Source organism: Canis lupus, chromosome 5, assembly GCF_003254725.2.
Source record: "Canis lupus dingo isolate Sandy chromosome 5, ASM325472v2, whole genome shotgun sequence".
Classification (NCBI taxonomy): domain Eukaryota; kingdom Metazoa; phylum Chordata; class Mammalia; order Carnivora; family Canidae; genus Canis; species Canis lupus.
This window is the reverse complement of record NC_064247.1, coordinates 70,433,715-70,458,278: the sequence shown is the minus strand read 5'-3', so window position 1 is coordinate 70,458,278 and position 24,564 is coordinate 70,433,715. Positions and strand designations below refer to the sequence as shown.

Genomic DNA, 24,564 nt, shown 5'->3' with positions numbered 1-24,564 from the left:
TAGGTACCTCCTAATATCAGGAGCTGTGCTGGGGGCTTGTGTGTGTGTGTGTACACTCCTGAAATCTTCCCCAGGTTTGATTAGGCCCATCTCAGAGGAGGAGCTAAAAGTGGAATAGGTTTGTCCACAGTTACACAGCTAGAACCAGGGTCTGAATCAGGGCAGTTGGTTTCCAAGCCTAGCGTCCTCCTCCTCCCAGCAGGAGATGGCACCACCATGAACCTGGAGAGGGTGGGGGCATGAGCTCAGCAGCCCCGTCTCTGAACCCAATGAGGCAGAGGGGTGCCTGGCAAGCGTGAGGCCCTTGCAGAGTGTCTCCACTATCCCTGACCAGAGTTCTCTGGCATAGACATGGGACAGTTTGGTCTTGCTAAATAAATGTTCCATTGAAAGAATACATACAGAAAGGTACACAGATCAAAAGAGTATGCTGGATAAATTCTCCCAAGTTCTTAGAGAATTGACTTGAGTAACCAGTCACCCAGATTGAGAAACAGCAGCTGCCTCCCAGGCATCTCCTGGGCCCCCAAACCCCTCTGCTTCCCCGACCACCACCACAGAAGACCACTGTCCTATCTTCTGTTGACACAGATTGGTTTTGCATCCCCCTTTAGTTGCCCCAAAGTTTTCCAAAGTGGTCATACCAGCTTACCCACCTGCCAGCAATGTCTGAGAGCCCTCAGGCACAAGACACTTAAAGATTATATTTATTAAGGCTTTTTTTTTTAAGATTTTATTTATTTATTTATGAGAGACACACACGCACACACACACACACACACACACAGAGAGAGAGAGAGAGAGAGAGAGAGAGAGAGAGAGAGAGAGAGAGAGGCAGAGACACAGGCAGAGGGAGAAGCAGGCTCCCTGCATGGAGCCTGACGTAGGACTCGATCCCGGGTCTCCAGGATCTGGCCCTGGGCTGAAGGCGGCACTAAACCGCTGAGCCACCCCAGCTGTCCTATTAAGGCTTTTTTGATACTAAAAAGAACAGGGATCCCTGGGTGGCTCAGCGGTTTAGAGTCGCAGGATCAAGTCCCGTGTCGAGCTTCCTACGTTACACGGAGCCTGCTTGTGTCTCTGCCTCTTTCTCACTCTGTGTCTCATGAATACATAAGAAAACTTATATAATAATAATAAAGAAGATACTAAAAAGAACAAAAATATCTAAAAAAAAAATTCCCACTGCCCATAAACCTTAAGTTAATACATTTTAAGTTAAAATAAAAGAAGCTAAGAATTACATGTAACAAAATGCACACATTTTGACTGTTGGGTGTAGTGAGTTTGGGCTGTTGTATTCACACGAATAGCCACCATCCAAATTCCTGTCACCCCAGAAGATTCCCTCATGCCCCTTGTTCCCCCAGATGACCTCTGGCAACATTTAAGGAGAATGAAAGCCGTGGGTACACATGGCAGTTCTCGAAGGCACAGGAAGGTGTAAGAGGAGCTGTCTCCTCCCCATGCCCGATATCCCAAGGCAGTCCTGTGAGCCTCTCATAGGGGCTTTCAGAAGGTTCTGTGCATATTCCTCTTTAAACACCACATAGCCCATGTTACCCACACTATTCCCTTCCTTGCTTCTTTACCCTTTCATTGCATATCATGGTGATCTCTCTGTAGCAGCACATACAGATCCCCTTCATCCCTTTTTTGGTTTTATAGTATTCTGTTCAAGCAAGGGCCAAACTTAGGGACTTTAGATCTTTGAGTAAAACACTGTTGTATAGATGAGGAACCAGAGTTTGCGACAGTGGATGGGGTGGGGGAGCATGTGTTGAGCACCTACTGTCTACAGGCCAGAAGCAGTGAGAGGTGCTTCTTGCTATGTGACCCTCAGCCCTCAAGACACCCCCAGCTGTCCCCAGTTGGTAGGTCCAGAACCTGAGCTGAGGGGTGGGGGTGGGTATAAGGACCTGCCCCAGGCCACAGAGCAGGAAATGGAAGAGCTGGGTTTGCACCACCTCTCCGGGACCCCAAGCCTTTCCCTGTCTCCTCCTGCCCCAAGAAGGGCTTCCCTAGCCCCCACCAGAAGGCTGGCCTTGGGCTCTGGCCATCCAGATCCAGGACCCCCCCACGCCTTGTGCAGGAAGGTCTTCCCTGGGCCTCTGGAATGGCACATGACAGCCAGATCTCCAAATGGCCGAGAAAGAAGTGCATTCGTGGGTTGTTTTTTTTTTCCCCCAGACAAGGAAGGGGGGACCAGAGCTTTGGTGTGTCATCCCACGCACACTTTGATGGGGGTTGATGAGTCACTGAACCATACAAGGAAGTTTTTTCACGTAAATGGTTTGCGGGTGAACTTGTTTTCTGCCCTTTAAGGCAGATTTTTTTTCTCTTTCTTTTTCTTTAAAGAAGAGCTTTTAAAACAGAAATGTGAGGCAACATCTTGACTAGCAAGACCTTTTGTTCTCCAGCATCTGCAGTGGGTCCCTTGAGCAGCTGGGTGGTGGGCAGTGAGCCCCTGAGAGGCGGGGCCGTGGCGGGTGGTCGGGCCCCCAAGGGGAGGGTGGCCTGCTATTCTGCTCGCCTCTGAGGCTCCTACCCAACTGTTGGCTCTGTTGGCTCGGAGACGAGGCCAAACAGACACGGAAGAGAGCAGCACCTGTCCCCACAGAGGAATCAAGGCCTCTCCTCACCTGATGATCATAAAATACCCAGCGGGGCAGCCAGCTCAACTCTCTGGGTGGAAAGGTTCTGGAGAAAGGCTAATTGACCAGGACACCTGGGCAGAAGCACTGCAGACCTGGTGCCAGTCACCCACGTCCTGCTCCCCGGGGGATCCTGGTGCCCTCTTAGAACCCGTAGATGGTTGCACAGAAACCCCTGACATGGACACTGGTGCCTTTCTGAGGCACCTGACGCCACCCTGACAGCCTGCTGACTGTGGTCGCTGAAGACCAAGGTGGCTTGTTGCCAGGTGGGAGCCAGAGAAATGGCAGGCGCCAGGCAGATGCTCGGGTAAGACCCCCTGGCAGAGCAGTTGGAACCTGACCTCCACCTGGAACAGATGTCTAGGAATGTGTGGACCCTGAAAAGCACACCCAGGAAGTCCGGGGCCAAGTCAGTGTTAGCCAGGCAGCCCATTGGTGTCTGTTGGCTCTGAAGTCATTGTCACCGTCTACATCTGCCCCCAGGCCTCCCAGCCACAGTGGACATAAGGGTGCCCGACCAGTGGTTCTCAAAGTGGGGGTTCCCAGGCCAGCAGCATCTGCTTCACCTGGAAATTTCATAGACGTGTAAATCTTCTGTCTCGTAATTGTGAATGTTCTCAGGTGATCCTGATGCCCACCAAAGTTGGAGAGCTGCTACAGTAGCCTGAAGAAAGGGCAGACAGCAATAGGCATTTATTGAGTGCCTACTGTGTTCCCTCCACTTCACCTGTGTTGTCCTGTTTGGGCCGTACAGTGTCACTGAGGCATGGGGATTAAATCCCCCTTTCACAGGCCAGAAAACTGACTCTCAGACTACCTTCCCTGTGCATCCAAGCCAGAATTCAGACCCGGGTCTGAGCCTCCTTCTGTGTCCTCCAGGCCCTGTTGCTGGGTCCCTTGCGGCCCGACATCAAGCATAAGTGGCAGAACAGATCCATGGCTTTTGGATCACTCTGCCAGCACCTCCCCCAATTGTGCAGATGACTTAGAATCACCAGGATGGACACCCTCCCAAGTCCCACTCCGGGCTCCATCTCTGACTTCCCCTGGGCGAGTCTTGGCGTGTCTGTCCTCCACGAGGCAGGGACAGCTGCTGTGTCAGTCCTGCCTCTCCACGAGACCCCCTAGCTACTCAGGAAGGCAGAAGCACACAGCACCCTAGATTCAAGCCCACTGCTGTCACCTGTCCAGCCATGCACACTGCAGAGCAGCTGTACATTAATTAGGGAGCTGAACCTTTTTACAGGTTGCTCATAAACTTGGGCCCTTTGCAGAAGGAGCCACCAACCTGGAGAAGGCAGCCGGACAAGGCAAGGAGACTTCCCGAACAAAGGGATGAACAGATCAGATGCCCCTTGAAGTAAGGTGAGCACTAAAGTGCTGAGACAAATCAACAGCGGAGGCCCCCACTGAGATGCTACCCTTTGAGACTGAGTGAGGGAACTCCTTATTTGGGATGGAGGCTTCCCTTTATCAGGCCAGGCGGAAACAGGGCCCCAGGGTGCTGTCCCTGCTGCGCCCCCCCCCCCCCCCCATTTCAGGGAGTGAACTCCCACATGGCAGAGGAAGATGGGGCCTCTGGGATGGTATGTACATTTTAAAACTTACTCGGTGGGTTGCTATTATAACCATGGGTGTTTCCTGTTAAGGACTGGCAGGAGGCCCCCCTGCAGTTTTTACCTAAGGTTCAGTGTCACCCTGCTCCAGGCACAGGAAGGCCACTGGAAAAGTCATTGCAGGGTGGTAATAGGATCTTCTCAAGGGGCAAGTTTCAAAGGTGGGGTCTCTGCCTTGCCTGGGATATGAAGGGCCTGTGTCATGTTTATTGCTAGGACAGGCAGGATGAGCCTCTGGCTGTCTGAGAGCCTGGGGAGGATGGATGGGTCCTGGTCCTGGACCCTGGATGGATGGGTTCCCTGGTGGGCTGCGCTGACCGGGGAGCTGGAGCCACGGCCCAGCAGACCACCAGGAGGATCTGCGCAGAGGGCCAAGCCCAGGCGGGAGGACTGCTGTTTGCTTTGTTCTCATTTTCTAAAAGTAAATGCTACCTTTGCCCACTGATGCACGAGGTGGCTTTATAAAAACACACAGCACAGGGAAATCTATACTGATTGATTTGGAGTGCCTTCAGGGATTAGGAGAGGAAGAGCAAGATGCGGGGACCTGTGCATAATGTGATGCCCTTTTTGTAAAATGAAATGGGAGACAAAACAGCAAAAACCGAGAACCAAAATAAGTCTGTGTATTTGCCCTTGATTATGTGTGGCCGTGGAGAGAGCTCTCAACAGATCTGTCCAGCCTACCACCTGTTTTTATGAAGGAGGATTTAGGGGACACAGCCCCACCCACTCTCATGCTACCATAGCAGTGTGTGGCCAGAAAAGCCTGGGTATTCTTACCTGACCCTTTCTTTTCAGAAAATGTTTGCCAAACCCTCATATGTATGTGGCATTAGCACGGGTTTGGGGGTACAGGGATAGGGGAGGACGGGTGGGAGACAGGTGAGGTTAACAGGAGGCCAACATATATGATACGGACTAAATTTATGTAGACATTTATGCTGGTGTGTGTGCACGTATGCACGCACAGAAGGAGAACTCTTGGAATGATGGCCACCAGCATGCAAACATGTAGGCAGCCACACGATGGAATTTTGGTGTTCTTTACTCTCTACCGTAATACAGTCTGTATAATTCTGTCTTCCAGCAAACATATGTTATTTCAAAAACCAGGTAATCTCCTGGAACACTGAAAAGTTAAAAATAATATTAGCTCACATACCTTCTGGCTCTTTCCAAGAACGTGGGATTCTGACTGCTTTGAAAATTCTGTGGAAAGACAGGACCTCCTTCATGATCCCAATTTCCGAAATCTTTGTGGATTTTTAAAAATATTCCTTTTTTATTAAATACACAAGACATGGATATGGCTTCCTGTGACAATTTGAAACCTTACAGATAAAGCTGAAGCTCCTCCCCCGCCCCAGACCTTGGTTTTCCCTCAAGCCACTTCCCTCTTCAGGAAGATGCCTGTCATCAGCTTGACACCCCCCACACTCTGTGCAGTGCATGTATGTAAATATATGTGCACACGTGTGTGTGCACGTGTGCTTGTGTTCACTTCTACATCTACTGTACGGTGGCGGCGGAGCCCATGACAGACCTCCTTTGTTCTTGTAACTGCTGTCTCGTATGACCCTGTGCGTGGGGCCACAGGTTGGTTTGACATGTCTCCACTAGAAAACCCTGAAACACTGATGATGTTTCAGGGGTTTCTAGTCACCCTTAGTTTTTCTCAGAGGTTAACTATGTTCAGTCAGCATCCTGCTGCACTCAATAACTACCATTTATTGAGCACCTACAAAGTGCTGTCATTCAGCCTGAAATATCACAGTCTTGTCAGCACCTACAAGAGGCAGGTCGTACTATCATCTTCATTTTACAGAAGGGGAAATTAAGGTTCCAAGAAGTGATAGAATTCGCCTGAATTCACCTGCATAGCTTGTACACAGCAGAACAGAAGTTCGAGGTCAGATATGCCCCACTCAGTTTACAGTGTCGCACACATCTGAGAGCTGAGAGAAGGCCTTGCCTGAGCCTCCAAGCCCCTGGGAGTTGACAGGCTAGTTGGGGAGGCAAGCGAGCAAAGCGAGGTGAGGGTGTAGTATTGGGTGTACTGAGTATGAAACTGGGGTTCCCCACCAGCCTCCCTAGAGTGCTGTGATCATCTGTGGAAAGCACGCACAACACTTTCCCGGGGGTGTCTCAGACGGTATTCCATAGCGGGGGATGCTGGGGAAAGTGGCCTCCCCTGGCTTATGGCCGTGTGGAGACAGGGGTGCATTTCCAGAATGCTGAAAGCAGGTATGGAGTAGTAGCCGAGTATGCTCACAGTCTTCTTGACCCTGACTCAGGACAAGCAGGTCACCTAAGGGGGGTCAGGTGCCCCCATCGTACAGACAAGGAGACCACCCCTCTAGGCTCTCATGCAAGTAGAATCATCCAGTATTTGTCTTTTTGTAACCAGCTTATTTCATTCAGCAGAATGTCCTCGAAGTTCCTCTGTGTTGTAGCATGGGTCTGAATTTCCTTTTTCTTCGTACACCTTATTGTCTACACCACGTTTGTCCATCTACTCATCAGTGGACACTTGAGTTGCTCCCACCCTTTGGCTGTAGTGAATCATGCTGCTGTGCACATTGGCGTTTAAATATAATTTAAAATATACTTATGACCCCCCCCCAAATATAAGTAACTAGGCTTCACCTTGCCCCCAACACCCTTCTGATGAGATTGTCCCATGATTGGACTCTGTTACTGGAATGCTGTTTGAAACCTCCTAAGTGGCCCTAACACGTGGCCAGGACGGAGAACCTTGAAATGGTTATCTCAGGACGTACACCTAGCATGGTGCCCGCCGCAGGAGGCCCTGGGCTGTCAGCCGGTATGACGGGGTTGCTCTGGACTCGCATGTGACCCTCATAAAAGGAAAAGGAGCTCCATTTGCTCCAAGCCAGAGCCCACCCCATGACTCATCTCTCTCAAGGACTCGAAGTTGGCCCTGTGCTGACATCCTGAATGCCGGGAGCTCCCCTGCAGCTCCCCTGGGGGTCCAGGTACCTCCTTGCAGCATGGCTGAGATGGCAGGTGCCCAGGTTTACTGGCAGCCCAGGGCCTGGTGTGAACCCTCTGAGGGAGCAAGAAAGACACGGGGGTCCACTTCCCCCCCAGGAAGAGAAAACCCAACAAATTCCAAACTGAAGAAGAGCAGGGAGAGGCAGGTGAGGGCAGGGCGTGGCACCCTGGGTGTCTGTGCCCCCACCCACACCACCACACGCCCATCAGATGGGCCGCAGCTGCCATCTTCATAAAATAAAAGGGTAGGTCAGCTTGAGTGGCTGAAGCGGGTGGTGGAGCCAGCGGGAGGGCTCCGTCCTTGCTTTACTGCTCACCAGCTGTAGGAGTTTCGTGGGGCTGCTGTGACAAAGTGCCATGAACCCCGGGGGGCCTAAAGCAAGAGAAATTCATCTCAGAGTAGTGGGGCAAGATCCAAAATCAGGGTGTCCCCTCTTCCACGCAGATGTGCCTCCATCCACACACCCTATGGGAGGTCCTGGTCCTTCCTTCTTCGGAGTTCTTGGCTTGTGGATGCAGAGTTACAACCAGCTTCATGTGGCAGCCTCTGCCCGTGTATGTGAGGCCCTGCACGGCCTTGCTATAAGATTGCTGGTTGTCGGCTCTAGGGCCCGCCTCTGATCCAGCCTGAACTCATCTTCACTTGATGGCACCGGCAAAGACCTACTTCCAGATAAGGTCACATCCACCGATATCAGAAGTCAGGACTTGGATGTAGCATTTGGGGTACATAACTCAACCCACACCACCAGCAGTATGACCTCGGGCAAGGTATTAACCCCTCAGTCCCCCTCCTGTGTATCATGGGGACAGACTCCTAGGCCCTACCGGACCCCATCTGGCTCTAGAGTTGGAATCTGCCTTAAAAAAAAAAAAAAGGATTTAGTTACTTATTTTACAGAGAAAGCACACATATGAGCGGGGTGACGGACAGAGGGAAAGGGAGAGAAAACCTCAAGCCCACTCCCCACTGAGCGGGAAGCCCCATGTAAGGCTTGATCCCACGACCCTGAGATCACAACCTGAGCTGAAACCAAGTGTCGGCTGCTCAGCCAACTGAGCCAGCTAGGTGCCTCAGGATTTGCCCTTAAACAAGACTCCCCACATGGTTTCTGCACACATTTTGTTTGCAGAGCACTCGATGGGTTTTAAAAGACTAAGTTCGGGGCTCGGCACAGCAGAAGCTCTTCAGACATGTCAGCCATTATCTCTGATCTTTGTTTTCCTCCATTTCGTAAACCCCGAGAATACCTTCTATGTGCACTGAGAAGTTCCAGTCACCACACACAGCAGGGCAGAAGCGCACGAGGCATAATCCCTGCCCCCGAGGAACCCAGAGCTCAGTGAGAAAAACAGCCACATGCAGTCTTTTAAATGTGGTCAGACAGATCCATGTGATGATTGGATTTTGCCAGGTTCAGCGGGCCCTGAAGTGCCAGGTAGGATGTGGTGCCTGGTGGGGAGCCTGGCACCAGGGCCAGTTCCTCTCCTCACCAGCCTGATGCGTGGTTGCCCAGGCAACCAGCCGATGCCCGGGAGACAGCGCGCGGCCACCGTGCCCGAGTTCCCGCTGTTTCCTTGGAAGCAGTAATGACTGTGGAGAGACCGCCTCCGGCGGGCATGTAGGGGGCTGAGTGCCCAGGCTTTTCTCTTTCAAACAAATTGTCCGTCTCCCCAGGACCTGGCTTTCCAGGCAGGTGTCAGCTGGACACCCAGCTGCAGTCATCCTGGAGCTGCTGCGGAGCAGCCCCGCGTTTCGCAGCAGGTGCAGCCTCCATCAAGGCAGAGGAGGCTCTCAGGTGTGCCTGCCAGAGCGGCTCAGTGGTGGGCCATGAGGACCCACAGCTGCACTCGCTCCCAGTTCCAGCTCTGGCTCTTACTTGTCATGTGACTCGACTGCTCCTAGCCTCGGTTTTTCTCCTCTGGAAAATGGGCCTAATTACATCATGCACCTTGTTGAATGGTTGTGAAGATTCAAAAAATTAGTTTATATAAAGTGCTTCACACAGGGCCTAGCCTATGGAGAGCACTCAGAAGTGGGAACTGTTATACTCTCATGTCACTTGTCACTGATGTCATCATGCAGGGTGGTGTTCTTGGAACCCGGTAACCACTGAATAAGTGGTAACCAGTATTACTGTGTTTCGTAACTTTGTTAGCTTTACCTGCTAACACGAGCCATGCTTTACCTGCCAGCTAATGGGGGATGAGGGCTAGGCCTGTGTCTCGTTTTGTGTCCTTTGTCTTACTCCCAGTGCCTCCATGGAGCCACTGCCCAGAGTAGGCATCCCTGCACTCCTCTTGAAAATCCTGAGTCCCTGGAGGGTAATCAGTGATGAATCCATCTGTCAATTAATTGTATCAGCAGGTAACAGCTCGGTAATTGTATTGGCTAAATTAGCATCTCTTTGCACGTCCACAGGGGGGCTGAGAGGTTTTGAGCCATCTCAGAGCTTGGGCAGCCCGGATGGCTCAGCAGTTTAGTGCCCGCTGCCTTCACTCCAGGGTATGATCCTGGAGGGCCAGGAACGAGTCCCACGTCGGGCTCCCTGCATGAAGCCTGCTTCTGTCTCTGTCTCTCTCTGTGTGTCTCATGAATAAATAAATAAAATCTTAAAAAAAAAAAGACCTGAGAGCCAAGGGAGGCAATGTGGGGGGGTGATACGCATGGGTCAGTCACAGGCCAGGCTTGTATATGAAGATAAAGTGATGATCTTTGATGCCAAAGTTTTTTTTTAAGATTTTATTTATTTATTCATGAGAGACACAGAGAGAGAGAGAGAGAGAGGCAGAGGCACAGGCAGGGATTACTACCTGAGCCAAAGGTAGACATTCAACCACTGAGCCACCCTGGCATCCCTTTAAGATGTAGTATCCAGTCACTCTGGAGGACTAAGAAGGCCAGCGGCCGTGTTGCCTGAGTACGAAGAGAGACAACGAATGTGTTACTCGTCCTCTGGGTGACAGGGGCCCCGAGGACCTTAGGACAGCACTGCCCAGTGGAACTTTGTGCAACGATGTGAGTGGTCCTTCTCTGCGCCGTCCACTATGGTAGCCACTGGCCACTTGTGGCTGTCGAGCACAATGTGGCCAGTGGGACCGAGGCACTGACCGGTTCCTCCCTGGCTCGTTTGTCTCGGCAGCTCCAAGGAGCTCCCGTGCGCCTTTCCTTTACTGACGGGAGGTGGGAGCATGCGTGCTTGTGCGAACCTGAGCCTCAGAGGCTGCGGCAACCAGCAGAGCAGCCCCGTCACCGGGAGGCGCGCTTCCAGCACATTCTGAGTCACGCCTCTCCTGGTGAGGGGCACACTCCCGGCGACAGCTCGTCTCCCGTGGAGGAGCCGACAGGCTCCACTTTCCCAGGCCGGAGAACCCCGGGCGTCTGTGGTTGCCTCTGCCGTGGGAGCGGTTGCCGGAGAGATGGCGGATGTTGCCCAGGTAACGTCCCCTCCCTGACGAGCAGAGGGTGAGGACTGCAATGGAGTGACTGACTGGCTCTGGCTCTGGCTCTGGCTCTGCCACACAGGAGGCAGGAGGCTCTCCCCGCTGGCTCTATTGTTTCGGGAGCTGGAGGGGCTTAGTCATGGATGCCAGGAGCCCTGCTGAGTTCCATGTCCTCTGGACCCCTCACTCCTAGGACTTGGTAGGTGACAAGAATGAGAGCTGCGGGTTAGCCAGGAATGGGGCTAGGAAGGGCCATGGAAGCCTTGGGCAGGATTTGGTCTGACCTGACATTGCAGATGAGGCAACTGGAGTACAAGTAATAGGCCCTGCGTTCCACGAGCACTGGGGCTGTCTGCTTTGCTCGCTGCGGGGATCCTTGTACCAACACAGTGCTTGGAGGAGAGGGCTCCTGGTCATTTCTGTTGGATGGTTGGATAGATGATGGATGGATGGATGGATGGATGGATGGATGGATGGATGGTACACAGGTGGATGGCTGGGTGGACAGGTGGATGGATGAAGTAGAGCTTAGATCTGGACTGAGGTCCACTGTTGCAAACTTGTACTCTTGACCACTAAGCAGTACTGTCTCTGTCCAGCGTCCTCCCCTACCTGCCTGAGTTGGGGTTTTTTTTCTTAAACACTTTAATTGAAGTATGATTTACACACCTTAAAATCCACCAGTTGTAAGTGTATGATTCAGTGATTTTAGTAAATTCAGAGTAGTACAGCCATCACCACAATCCTGTTTTAGAATATTGCCATCATCCCAGAAGATGCCCTCATGTCTCTTTACAGTCTTATCCCTGTTGCCACTACCCAGCTCCCCAGCCCCAGGCAATCAATGACTGTCCCACCTTCTGTCTTTATAAATTTGCCTTTTCTAGACGTTTCATATAAAAGGAGTCCTACAATATGTGGTTTCCTCCTGGCTCCTTTGACTTAGCATCATGTTTATAAGGTTTGTCCATATCGTAGCACGCATGAGTAGATCCATCCTTTTTACTGCAAATACCAGCCCACTGTCTGGATAGACCACATTTTGCTTACCTGTTCACCAGCTGACGGACATTTGGGTGGTTTCCAGTTTGAGGCTGTTAGGAATAATGCTATGGATGTTCATGTACATGTCTTTGTGTAGTCTGTTTTTATTTCTCTTGGGTCAGTTTCTAAGAACAGAACTGCTGGGTCGTACGATAAATTTATGTTTAATGCTTTGAGTAACTAACAAACTGTTCTCCAGTGGTGCTGACTACTGTGTGTTGCCATCAGCACCACGCACAGATCCCTGTTCCTCCACATCCTCACCGACACTCGGGATCATCTTTTCGGTTACAGCCAGCCTGATGAGTGTGAAGTGGTGTCTCTTTATGGTTGGAACCTATATCTCCCTGATGGCTCACCTTGTTGAGCAGCTTTCTGCATGCTTACTCCTAGATTGGCTTTGACTAGAAAAGCCAGGGGTTGGCAGACTTCTTCTCTAAAAGGACCAGATAGCAAATATTTGGGGCTTTGCAGGCCATGTTGGATTTCTGTCATGAGTTCTTTGGATATTTTTGCTTCACAGCCCCTAAGAACATTCTTGGCTTCCTTCCCCAGAAAGGAGCAGGGGGCCAGGTTTGGCCCCTGCCACACTTTGCCAACCCCTGCTTTAGGTCCCTCACAGAGAATTCCAGGGCCCCTGCTAAAAGAATCCCAGTGGCCCATGGGGTCCACGCTGAATATGGCCGAAGGTCACCCCTGCCTCCTGGTGAAAGGGCTCCAGGAGAGGCTCCCGCGAGCCTGGCCATCAGGGTTCCAGAGGCATCCCAGTCCCAGCCCCACAGTGATTCATCACCAGATGAGTTCATCATAGTACCTGGGATGAAACCTGCTCATTTGTCACCCCAGGTGGAGTGAGTGGGTCCCTGGGGGTCCTGGGCTGGTCTCCCTTTGTGCTGTAGCTGCTCTGTCCCAGACCTTAGAGCCTCTTGTGGGTGCCAGCAGCCTGTCCACCCCCCATGACTATGATTTCACAGCCCTGCTCTCCAATTGCTGCTCCTCCTGGCCCCTCCCGCAGCTCCTCCACCCCCTAGTTGCCTGGCCTCCAGCTCTCCAGGCCTGGTGGACTTGTCCTGGCCTTCACTGTATGCCACCAGGCATTCTTAACCCCCTTCATCACTGTGTCTCCTGACAGATGTACCCCTCCTCTCCACTGTCTGCACTAGCCCTGACAGATATGATAGAGGGAGACCTTTGGAATTAACCAGAGCCGATTCTGACTCCTGAATTGTCCCTTTCTCGCTGTGTGACCTTGGGCGGGTCGTGCCACCTCTCTGGCCGTGAGAGTGCTGTGTAAACGGGATGCTAGAGTCCTGTAGCAAACCTTGCAGATGTGCCCCTCAGCCACTCCACTCTGAAGGCTACTCCCCCACAACTACATGTGACTGCTTGGGGGCATGTTCTTTTCTGGCTCTGAGAGTACTTTGTACTGGGCACAGTGCAGCCAGAAGTACGGCAGTGTCCAGGGGGTTGGTGGGTAAATGCTGCAGCTTCTTCACTCCCTGGTGGGGGAGGGGTAGTGCACAGTCTCCTCAAGTCCCCACAGGATGCACAGCCACCCCCACGGTGATCATGATGCTTGGCGGCACCCCGCTCACGATGGCCTCCCCCTCCCCACCCTGCATTGCTTTACAAATAAAGAAACCATTTGCACTTGGGTTCTTGTCTTAGGGTCTATTCTGGGGGCTGCTTAGCCTTGGCAGGTCCCCAGCTTCCAGGGTTACAGTGAGGATGGAGTGAGGTGATGCCCAGAAGCGTTCAGTGTGGTGCCTAGTGCATAGTATGCGCTCATGACACATTGGCCCTTGTGACAAACCCTGGGACTTTCTGATTTGGATGCACCCACGGGACCTGGGGATGCCCATTAAGTAGGGGCTCGGGCATTCGCAAGAGAGCCATTGTCCTTCCCCCTCTAAGGAGGGGTGAGTTGGTGAGCTCTGAGGCTCATGCTGTGCAGGGGCCCCTTTTGCCTGACCTTGCTGCCTCAGAGTCTTGGTGATGTTTGTCTGAGTGTGGAGGATTGCGGACAGCACTTGCGGCCACCAGCAGCTCCCCGCCCCCCGCCACTCACCCACCACACCCCACAATGCGTTGGCCATATCTGGCGAAGTTTCAACGAGGGTCGGGTGGAACTATGTTCACCAAAGATTAATGATTGCTATTTCTAGGCTGTGGAACTTCGGAGGCCCTTTTTTCACTTATCCTTTTCTTTGTGCTTTTCAGCATGGTTTACATTTCTTACAATGAGCAGGCATTATTTTCACAAAAAAGAATGAAGTCATTATTCTTTCAAAGGTAAATAACTTGCAGCTGATCAGAAGATAGGGCCCTTACGGCTCAGACCGTATTCCACTCTGGAGTCTACTGTGGGAAGATGAGGATATGCATCATGTGGTTTTCTTTGAGGCTTAATATACGGCAAGTTTCTGTGACCATTTCGCAGCCATTTAAAAATAAAGCAATTCTCTGGGTGTGGAGCAAAACCACTGTGTCCAGGACTCAAAGAAGCATTCATCTTCAGGGATGGATCGGGTTCTTGCCTTGGGAAGTATCTCCAGGGTATTAGACTTTGGGCACTTTGTGTTTGCACCAGACCAGGCAGTTCGGAGGTGACAGTGCTCCTGGCTAATGGTGACAAGGACTGGGGCTGGTTCCTGGCCCCAGGAAGCCTCACAGAACTGGGTGTGTCTTGTCATTAAAATCATGGACTCAACAAATGCTCGTTGTCACCATCATCCCCACCAACTGCATATTTACTGTTCACTTAAACACCCTCTCCTGACAGTCGCCGTGCGTGTCTTCTAGTCCTTGTAGGATCTAAAATGATTGACAAGTCAATGTTTCTAGTGTTTCCTCTCCCTTGCCTGAAGAAAATGATGCTGCCTCCACTCTCACCACTTGTTTCCTCTGCCCTGCTGCTGCCCCTCAGAGAGGGCTTGTGCCAGTCTAGTTTTTGATGAGGGATGGTGACCAGCAGAGCACAGCCAGACCAGGAGGGAGAATAAAGAGGCTGTCGTGGGCAGGCAGGCAGGCTCGCCAGCAGGTTAAAGAATGGTAGCGGGGGACAAGCTACATTGAAAGATTGGTGCTGTGAGGTGCCTGGGGGGCTCAGTCAGTTAAGCATCTGCCTTCAGATCAGGTCATGATCCCAGGGTTCTGGGATGGAGCCCCACATTGGGCTCCCTGCTCAGCGGGAAGTCTGCTTCTCCCTCTCCCTCTGTCTCTCCACTTGTGCTCTCTCTCTCTCTCTCTCTCTCTCAAATAAATAAAAAAATTTTTTAAATTATCTGGGATGATGAGGGAAAACAGACTTTGGTGTGAGTTAACTATGTGGGTGATGCTGGTGATAATGGTGATGATGGGGCATGTGAGAGACTGGAAAATCATGAGTTTGGGAACAAACAGGAGAAAGAAAGTGGGATCCTATTTGCATTGCTGTGGGCTGTCCCTTCTATCCTTTACAAGCTTTTCCATAGAGGGAGATTAAGAATCAGGATTCCCTTCTTGTGGCCAGTGTCTGTTCTGCTTGGACTCTGCCTTTGAATGTGACTCCTTACAGAGAGTGGACCACGTGGGTCCAGAGTTTATAAAGGTCATCCCATGAAAGAGGCTGCAAAGTATTTTCATGCCTAATTTGCAGAAGAGGAAACTGAGGCTCAGTGAGTGATATGCTTTATAGAAGGAACCTGGCCCGTCTGACTCCAGAATCTACCATGTGTTCCACCCAGAGGCCTCACTCAGCACAGTTAACTGCTCAGGTTGATAAGGAACAGCTTCCCTCAGAGACCTCCTTGAAGGCACTAGGTTCCAAGACCACTTTGTAATTCCAAACTCGGAAATGGATGGTCAGGGAGACCCTGGCAGCACCGGGGGCCAGTGGGGGACCCTGACCTCCTCCCTCCCCACTCCCTCATTCAGACTCTGGCTCAGAGATTATGACTTGTCACCCTGGCTGGCTGCTGGCGCGGTGACACTAAACTTAGGTTTTCCCCAGGGAGCAGAGCACTTAATGAAGGAGTTCATCCAGTGGAGACTCCCAAGCAAGCCAGGGCAGCAGTGGGGCAGGCAGCTGCAGAGCCGGGAGGGAGTTTGGCTGGGACCTCCGCCTTCTGAGGGCTGCTGTTTCCATGATGTCAGAGAGGCGGAACTCTGCCCCACATCGAGGGAGACAGCAGCCCTCGCCCCAGTGCTTTCCAGCTTTGGACGCAGCCCTGAGCAAAGGTGAGAATGCTCGTCTTACTCACCAGGCGGAAACTGAGGACTGCCTTCTCATTTCCTGGGGGCCTCTGGGCTTGTCACCACCTGGCTGGAGTTGGATTCCTGACCCCCAGCCCATCTGTCCTTTTTCTTAGCTGGGCTCCACTCTCCAAGGGGACCTCTTAGGACCAGGAGGAGGGAAACCATGTCTCCAGCTCTGTAGACCCTTGAATGCTTCCACTCTGACTGCATGTGATGCTTAGGGAATGCTTTTGGCAGACGTGAGCCTTTTCATTCTTTTTTTTAAGTCACTGGAAACAGTGTGGAGATTTCTCTGCCAGTGTCCAGGAGCTCTGGTTGTTTGCAGGCATAGCCTGTGACTCCGGGCAAGACTTCTTTCTTTGGGAGTCCGTTTCTTAGGAGGGAGCGGTCCACACCAACGCTTCTCAGGGCCTTCTACGTCCTAATGTATCTGTTTCTTTGATCACCTTTTGTCTTCCACCATCAGCACATCAATAACATGTCTGTGTCTCTTTCTCTCTCCCGATCAGAAAAAGATTTACAAATATAAGAAAGTCCTGAGTAACCCAAGCCGTTGGGAAGTTGTGTTGAAGGAGATCCGAACTCTGGTGGACATGGCCCTGACATCCCCCCTGCAGGATGACTCCATCAACCAAGCCCCACTGGAAATCGTCTCGAAACTGCTCTCAGAGGTAAGACATTCCTCCTGTTTGATTTTGCACACCGCCCACCCCCTTCTTCCAGTTTTCTTCCTTTCCCTCTGCTGAGCCTGGTGCTATACCAGGCAGCAGAATTGGACCTGAGTTTACTCTGTCTCCACATTGCCAAAGGAGGCGAGCAGCCTGCGGGAGCTGAGAAGGAGGTTTGCTCCTGTGCCTGCAGCCGAGCCACCCCAGGGGTGTGGCAGGAGTGAAGGGGCAGCTGTCACCACCCTGCCATGCCCCACCACAAAACGTGGGGGGATTGGTCTTGGGCCTGAGGCTGGGCTGGTGGTGATGATGGTGGCAGTGAATTTCAGAGTTTTCCAGTTCATGCCCGAGCCAGAGCACGTCTGGAAAACCCCCAGACCGCGCTTCCTCCCTGCCCTTTGGCGTTGGGGCCGGTTGCTCCACCCATGTCTGTCATCCCCCCTGCCCTGGCCTGCATCAGCTCCAGGGGCCCGGACAGCGACAGCTTTCTGCCCCCATCACCCCCACAGAAGCAGAAAATCCGGCAGCGGTTTTCGCAGCTGGCACTGCTCTGCTTCACCAGGTGGCCCCATGCTAGGGTGTATGCCACACCGGACACTGGCCTGGGCATGGGGATGAGGACAAGCCCCTGCCCGCCAAAAGCCTGTGTTCCAGCGGGGACAGACAGGGGTGTGGGGGCCCAGTCAGTGTCAGTCACTCTGTTGGCGGAGACGTGAGGCTGCTTGGAAACACTGTTTACTCTGTCCCAGGCCCTATTCTCAGCTCCTCACAGATACTAATGCTCGTCTCAGTTGTTTGCCTGCCTGGCCCCCTGGAGACACTGCATTGATGACTCCTGATTTAAACTCTGCGTGGCCACCAGAGTGATCCTTCTAGTCCTCCTCCCCTGGGAGGGGCCCCTGCTTTCCTGGCACCCCCGGTTTCCTGGGTAGTTTTGAAACACTCCCCTCTGAATCCATACAAGCTCCCTCTGCCTAGAACCACCCCTTCCTCTGCAGACCCAGGCTGGTTGCTGCTCATCAGCCCAGGAAACTGGCCCAGACCTTCCATGTCTGCTGAATAGAGGGTCCCTTGTGCTGGAGGCAGGTGGGGGGAGGAGGTAGAAGGTGAGCGGCAAAGGTGGTCGCAGGTAGAGGAACAGAGGACGTGCTCTCAGGTGTGAGGCAGCTTCATTTCACAGAAGAGTGAAGACTCGGGCTTTGAAATGAATCACACTCAAGGTCTGGAATTTGAGACTGGGGTGGGTGCTGTATACCCAACTTTGAATCCTGGCTTCCCACTCTGAGCAGGGGCTGGCTGCTTACCATCAGCAAGCACCTGCTGTGTGCCAGCAGGTGTCAGGTGCCATGTACACAGCATCTCGTGTGGTATATCCTCTCTGAGAGATGGGCCTGGCCGTCTCTATTATACAGGCAAGGAAACTGAGGCCCAGAGACACTGAGGGACCCACTGAGGAAGCAGCAAGGCTGGAAATGCCCCCTGAGGGCTCCCTTGCTCTCAGCAAGGCCATGTCACCCACTCCCTTCTGCCCCACCAGCCCCACCCCCACCATCACACCATCCTTAGATCAGGCTCGCTGTCAGGACGATGGGAGAGGTGGCAGGCAGGCCAACCTCCAACAGCAGTGATTTCCCATCTTACATGTTTCATCTGACCACACGCCCACAGGCCTTTGTGTCACTTCTCAGGCCAAGGTTTTAAAAATCATCTGATCCCCAAGCACTAGGGTGGAAAGATAAAGGCATTTGAAGGGGAAAAGAAAAGAGAAAGAAGCTTGCATCTGTTGTGTACCTACTGTGTGTCAGGCAGGGGGTCAGTATTAATCACCCTGCCATTTGGTAAGGGACAGAGCTGGGGCTACAGCCCAGGCTTAACGCCTCTCTGAGTGACATATTTTTTGAATACATGCTCTGTGACCACTGCTTCGGCAGGCATTGAGAGCTGATACTTTACACTTCTCCAGGGACCCTATGAGGTAAGTACTAAAATGTATAGCCAAATAAACAAAGGCTTGGAGAGGCTGTCACTTGTCCAGGGTCACTTGGATGAGTGATGGGCCAAGATCCACGCCCAGGTCTGTCTTACTGGAAAGCTCACGCTCTTGTGCATAGATGGGGCATAAACCTGGATTGGTGAAGACTGTCTGGTGAGGGGGGCAACCCAGCTGTGTGAGACATGGTGGTTGAAGGCAGGTATTGTAGAAACAAAAGGACCTGGTTCTACCCTTCAGGTGCTAACTGGCCTTAGATAGTTTCCTAGGTCCCTCAATCACTACCATGTTCATTTGTGAGTTGGGGCAAAGATTAGCACCTATTTCATAGAATTAAGGATCAGGTGCTCTAATATATACCAAGTGCCTGGCCCTGTGCCTGATATGCAGGGAGCACTTGATAAATGGTCACATTTTTATTGTCATGGGAGATGGTTATGATCTTGACCTTAATAAGCACTCCCAGCTGAAGAGTCTGGGGGATGGGTGGAAAAACAAATGCTCTTTCCTCCTTGCCCTTTTTTGTTTAGAGAATATGGGCTAGATTATTTGTTCTCTTTACTCACATTGTCCCCGGGATCTCCTTCTAGGAGGCTCGAGGTATCACCACACCAACAGAAGGTGGGCAGGATCCCGAGGAAGGGACTGGGGAGGGGAGGGGGCTCTTAGTTCTGAGAAAGGACTGTCCATCCACTGCCCAAACAAAGCCAGCTTCCCTGACTTCCTGGGCCCTTGTTGAGTTGAGTGTATGGAGAAGCCACTCAGTTTAGAGTTCCCAGGCCCCCTGTGATGCACTGGCTGTTCGTAGTTCTCTCCACCCAGGGTTGAAAATGGCCTTGGTGGAGAGAAGCGTCCCCACAGAATGGCACAGGCTGCCACCAGCGATTAGAACAAAGAAATTGGCATCTGTGCTTGCTGAAGGCTCTTCCTGGGAAGGTGCACAGGTGCAGTAAGGAACAGGCTAGTGCCTTCAGAGCTGTCCACCACAGCCTGAGAAATGGAACAGCCCCTGGCTAGGGTCAAGCACCATAGCTCGGTAGTTAGAGATGCAGGCTTGGACATCAGGACAGAGAGCCGTCAAACCTCCAGGGCAAGCAACTGAGCCTCTTGAGGCGTGGGTAGCTCACCGGTCAATGGGAGAGTAGAACCATCAGGTAGCTCACCTGCCGACGGGAGAGTAGGAGAACCATGGCGAGAAGGAAATGGGTGAGATGAGGATTACGAAGTGTATTCAATCTGAGCATAGTGAGCCCGTCATCAGCCATAAGGAAAGACCAAAGCCAGGCTTCCACTGACCCTGGGCAGAAAAATTACTGATGTTTAACAATCTGCCATAAACAGGCCCCTTAAACTCTTCCAATATCCACAAAAAGAAAAAGCCATTGAAATAAAAAAAACATCTTTTCACCTTCCTGTGTTCCTGGATTCTAAGCACAGAGGGCCAGGCTCTCTCCATGGGAACCCAGGACTTCAGAAGGTGCAGACAGGCCCTGGTTCCAGGCTCTCTCCATGGGAACCCGGGACTTCAGAAGGTGCAGACAGGCCCTGGTTCTGTGGCCGTCTTCACCCCTTGAGCGGCCAGATAGGAGCATATTCATGGCCCACTGGCTTCTGTTTTGCTTCAGTGGGTTGTAAACTCGTTAGATATCCTGATGCTCTTAAACCTGATGCCAGGTGGTGAGCAGGGTGGGGCTCTTTCCAGAACCCAAGAACTACCGCTCTTGCCAGTTCACTGGTGTGTTACAAGGGAGGAAACGTGGCTCCATTAGGAAATCTGAACAGACACCAGTAAGCGCCCAGGCCCGCCTAAGCGAACAGCACACCTCAAAACTAGCAGAGAAGACAGTAGAGATCGTTTCTGAGTTTTCCCATGACTTCTCATTTCTCACACATTCATTCCTTTCCTCAGTCACATAGTCACAAGATGGTGGTGACAGGTACCAACTGGGTGGGAAAATCCCAGATTGAGGAGAAAAAAAATTAAGTATAATCCATTCAACTTTCTCTTGTTGCTGTGAGTTAATTGTTACGATTCAGATTTAGCTAAAACTTGTTCAGCTCATTGATCACCATTCTTCCCTGGGAACCCAGTTGAGAACCACTGAAATAATATGTGTGCTGTGCCTAAGAGATAGTGTGGCACACAGTCAAGGTTCAGAAGACTGTTTCTTTCCCTGTTTACTGTGAACCTGCCTTCTGGCTTCCTAGTGGCATATGTATGACGAGAACGAGCGTGGGGTTAAGCCCCATCTATGTATCCTCTCAACAGAAGCCTACAGAGGATCCACATTTATGGAAGAAGAAACTGAGTGTCACCAAGGAGGAGTGACTGGTCCAAGGTCACATAACTCACAAGGGGGGACTGGGACTCGCAACTCACTCCCCCTCCCCCCCCAAAGCCATACTTTTCTCCCTTCCTGGCTGATTCTTTGAGGGCGTTCTGATTTGCTTAATTAAGAAAAAGCAACAATTGCACTGAGAGGCTGAAGGCGTTTTAACTGTTCGGACTTTGAGATGTAGATGTTCCATTTTATTAATACTATTTTGTTTCGTTTTGTCTTCTTCCCGTACTCCCCACTCAATCCCTTAGAACACAAACTTGACTACCCAGGAGCATGAGAACATCATTGTGGTAAGTCTCTTGGGAACCCTCTCCCACTGTCCACCTCCCGCTCCCCATAGTCCTTCCCCGGGCCTGAGGGACTTCTCGAAGCACTTGTGTAATCCACCAGCATGGCAAACTCGCTCATTCCTGTCTTTTCTGTCGAGCCAGATGGGTCTGCCCTCCTGCCTTTGCACCTTTCAGAGCCCCAATGGATGGGGGAGGGGAGATGCAATTATCAATCTTTGAGATTTGTAGCAAATGTGTCTTCATTGCCTCCTCCTTCCTGACTGTGCTGGGGTGGGGGGAATTGATGGCAGAGAGCCTATAATTTGTTGAGAAGTACAACCATATTAGCTGAGAGGTAAGCATTCTCTTTCTTGCCCCAAGACATGTCTCCTAGTCAATCCACATATAGAACCTGGATTTTGTTCTCTCTGATATGAAAAGTGAGGTCGTATTTTCTAGGACTTGACTATGATGTAAACACCTTCGGAGTATAATATCTTCCTGGGTGACTTTAAGCTCTAAAATGTGACTCTCACTAGAGAGAAATGAAGTTGCACCCGCTGGAGGCCCAGCACTGTGCCGTGTATTTGAATCCTTAGGTAACTAAGACAGCCCCTACTCCCAAGGAGTTTATCCTCTACTATAGGAAGACAAGTGAGATCACTGTACAAACAGAGGCACGTAGTGCAGAGGAGTAGAGTGATAAACTCACCTGAGAGAGAAACCATGGTGCTTCCTGGAGGCAATGGTGTCTGAACGGGTTTTGAAGGATCAGTAGGACTTTACCAAATGGCAAACAGAGTAAAGGCATTCCAGAGAGAGGAAGCAAAACATGTCTAGAGATGTAAAACAACGTGGTATATTCTGGAAGCTTCGGCATTGCTGGAGTGTAAGGTATAAGGAAGTGGGAAGTAGGGAGGCAGAACTTGAGACAGAAGTGAGAGGCAAAGCCTTATGTGCCCAGAAGGGACATTCACCTGCCCAAGAGGTCCTGTGGCTACGGCCTTTGAAACAAGGGTAACATGCCAGATTCTATGCCTCTCTGAGCTGAATTAAGGTTTCATGGGTCCTCCCACCTGGCCCTGCCAAGCCCAGCCTAGAGAATCACCCTCCTCACCCCAGCTGGGTCTTGTGGGTACCAAAGGAGGTGAAGCCCAGGCCATTTATTATGGAGAATGAGGGGAGTACTTCCATGGAGCCCCAGCTACAGTGCCTGACACATAATAGGTGCTCAGTGGGTATTTGCTGAAAATATAGGGGTTTGTTTTGTTTTGTTTTGTTTTTCCTCTATGGTCCACCCTGACCACCCATTGCCTTCTCTTGCTAGAAGACAGGGAATGTGAACCTGGGCACCCCCAGTCTCCACCCACCTTTCTCTGGTATACTGTTAATTAATAGGTTTATTTAACAAACATTTTTGGGCATGTGAGTACAGGTATGTGCCAAACTCTAGTCTCTGTTCCACAGACTTAGAGTTGCTGTTGAGAGATTTACTGCGTGCTAGGAGAACCTGGCAGGTCGACAGATAATCAAATAATAACATGATCAGGGGTTGAGATTTGTTAGGGGAGCACAGAGGACAGACACCTAACATCCTCTGCCAGTGAGGGTGCTGGGAGGAGGACAGAGGGCTTCCAGGTGGGAGTGAGCAAACTGGATCCTAAAGGATGAGAAGGAGTGCTCCAGTGAAAAGCAGTCCAGGGAGAGAGCCCAGCCCAAGAAAGGCAGAGCAGTGAGACTCTGGCTGGGGGAGAAGCAGATGAGGACATGGGTGCCGGGGAAGAAGTTGGCATCTTCCTCTCCCTGCTGGCAGTACCTGTGGGTCCCACCGTGCGCTTCAGCCCTGGAAGAAGGGTGAGGACTTTGGACTGGGGATGAGCCTGGGAAAGGTATTTTGATCTGAGCGATCCAACTGCTTTTATCCAGCTAATTTGGCTGAGCTGACCCCTTCGTTAGGCTGGGCTAAGCTCCCCTGCTCAACAGACATGCCTGAAAACAGAGATTTGTCTGAGGTCTGCCCCCGATCCAGCATTTTACAGTCTCCCTTTCAGGGCTCCTTATTACCAGTGCCCTTATTGTCACTGGGAAGCCTCCCTTTGGCCTGGAGATTGCATTATCTGATTTGACCTCTTGGCAATTAGTCTTCTCCCAGTGAGGCTTGGTATTTTTTTATGTGCTTATTTTTCATAAATACTTTCACAAGTAACTTGAGTTGGTCTTAGGCTGTCTGGGGTCAGGCATCCATCTGTGCAATAGGTAGTTGTCGGGTGGTGATGGCTGGTGCGTCCCTGGACGTGCATGAACCTGGAGCCCAGCTGCCATCTTGCATGGTGGGCTTGAAGCCAACTGTGGGCTCAAGTTTAGAGATGGTGCAGACCCTGGGCCCCCCACCCCACTCACTATGACCATGGGCGAGTCATGGGAGAACTTTAATTGGATTCTATTGAAAATATCTGTTGGGCAGCCCCTGTGGCGCAGCGGTTTAGCGCCGCCTGCAGCCAGGGATGTGATCCTGGAGACCCAGGATCGAGTCCCACATCGGGCTTCCTGCATGGAGCCTGCTGCTCCCTCTGCCTGTGTCTCTGCCTCTCTCTCGCTCTCTCTGAATGAATAAATAAATAAATCTTTAAAAAAAAAGGAAATATCTGTTAAGATATTCTTTAAAAATACTTTTGCAAGTATTTCATGAGTATAATTTCATTAGAAAGAAAGAGAGAAAAGGATTTCACCCTGAGTGTCCTCTCCAGAGACAGCCCCTAAGGGTTTTCAGGTGGTAACAAACCCACACAGATACAGGTGGGTTTTTATTTTTGTTTTTTGACATTAATGATGTGATGCTAGATGTGTTGCTCTGCATTGGTTCTTTCATATAACATGGCTTGGAGATGCTTTCAAGTCTCTTTGTGCCTATCCGCCCCAGGGTTTTCAGATTCAGTACCTGTGGCATTTGGGGATGAATCATTCCTTCTAGGGAGCCTGTCCTGGGCATTGTAGAATGTTGAACGGCAGCCCTGGCCTCAACCTAGTAGATGCCAGTAGCACTTCCCTGTCCTGATGATCAAAAACATGTAGGACACCTGGATGCCTCAGTGGTTGAGCGTCTGCCTTTCTCAGGTCGTGATCCTGGGGTCCTGGGATCGAGTCCCACATTGGGATCCCCGCACAGAGCCTGCTTCTCCCTCTGCCTGTATCTCTGCCTCTCTCTCTCTCTGTATCTCTCATGAAGAAATAAATAAAACCTTTTTAAAAAATATGTCTCTAGACATGCTAGCATCCCCTG

At 51.4% G+C, this 24,564-nt stretch overlaps 1 protein-coding gene across 5 annotated transcripts in view; it reads left to right on the top strand.

The window, feature by feature from the left end:
- Positions 1 to 24,564, top strand: part of LOC112646716 (c-Maf inducing protein) — a 231,258-nt gene that overhangs the window by 163,185 nt on the left and 43,509 nt on the right. For 4 of the 5 annotated variants that reach the window (XM_025426959.3, XM_035716595.2, XM_035716594.2 and 1 more), the window contains 2 exons: positions 16,525 to 16,686; positions 21,264 to 21,305. In XM_025426959.3, coding sequence (XP_025282744.1) covers positions 16,525 to 16,686; positions 21,264 to 21,305 — 204 coding nt within the window. Of the gene's footprint in view, positions 1 to 10,549; positions 10,730 to 16,524; positions 16,687 to 21,263; positions 21,306 to 24,564 lie in introns of those variants that run through there. The other variant, XM_025426960.3, reaches the window with a different exon arrangement.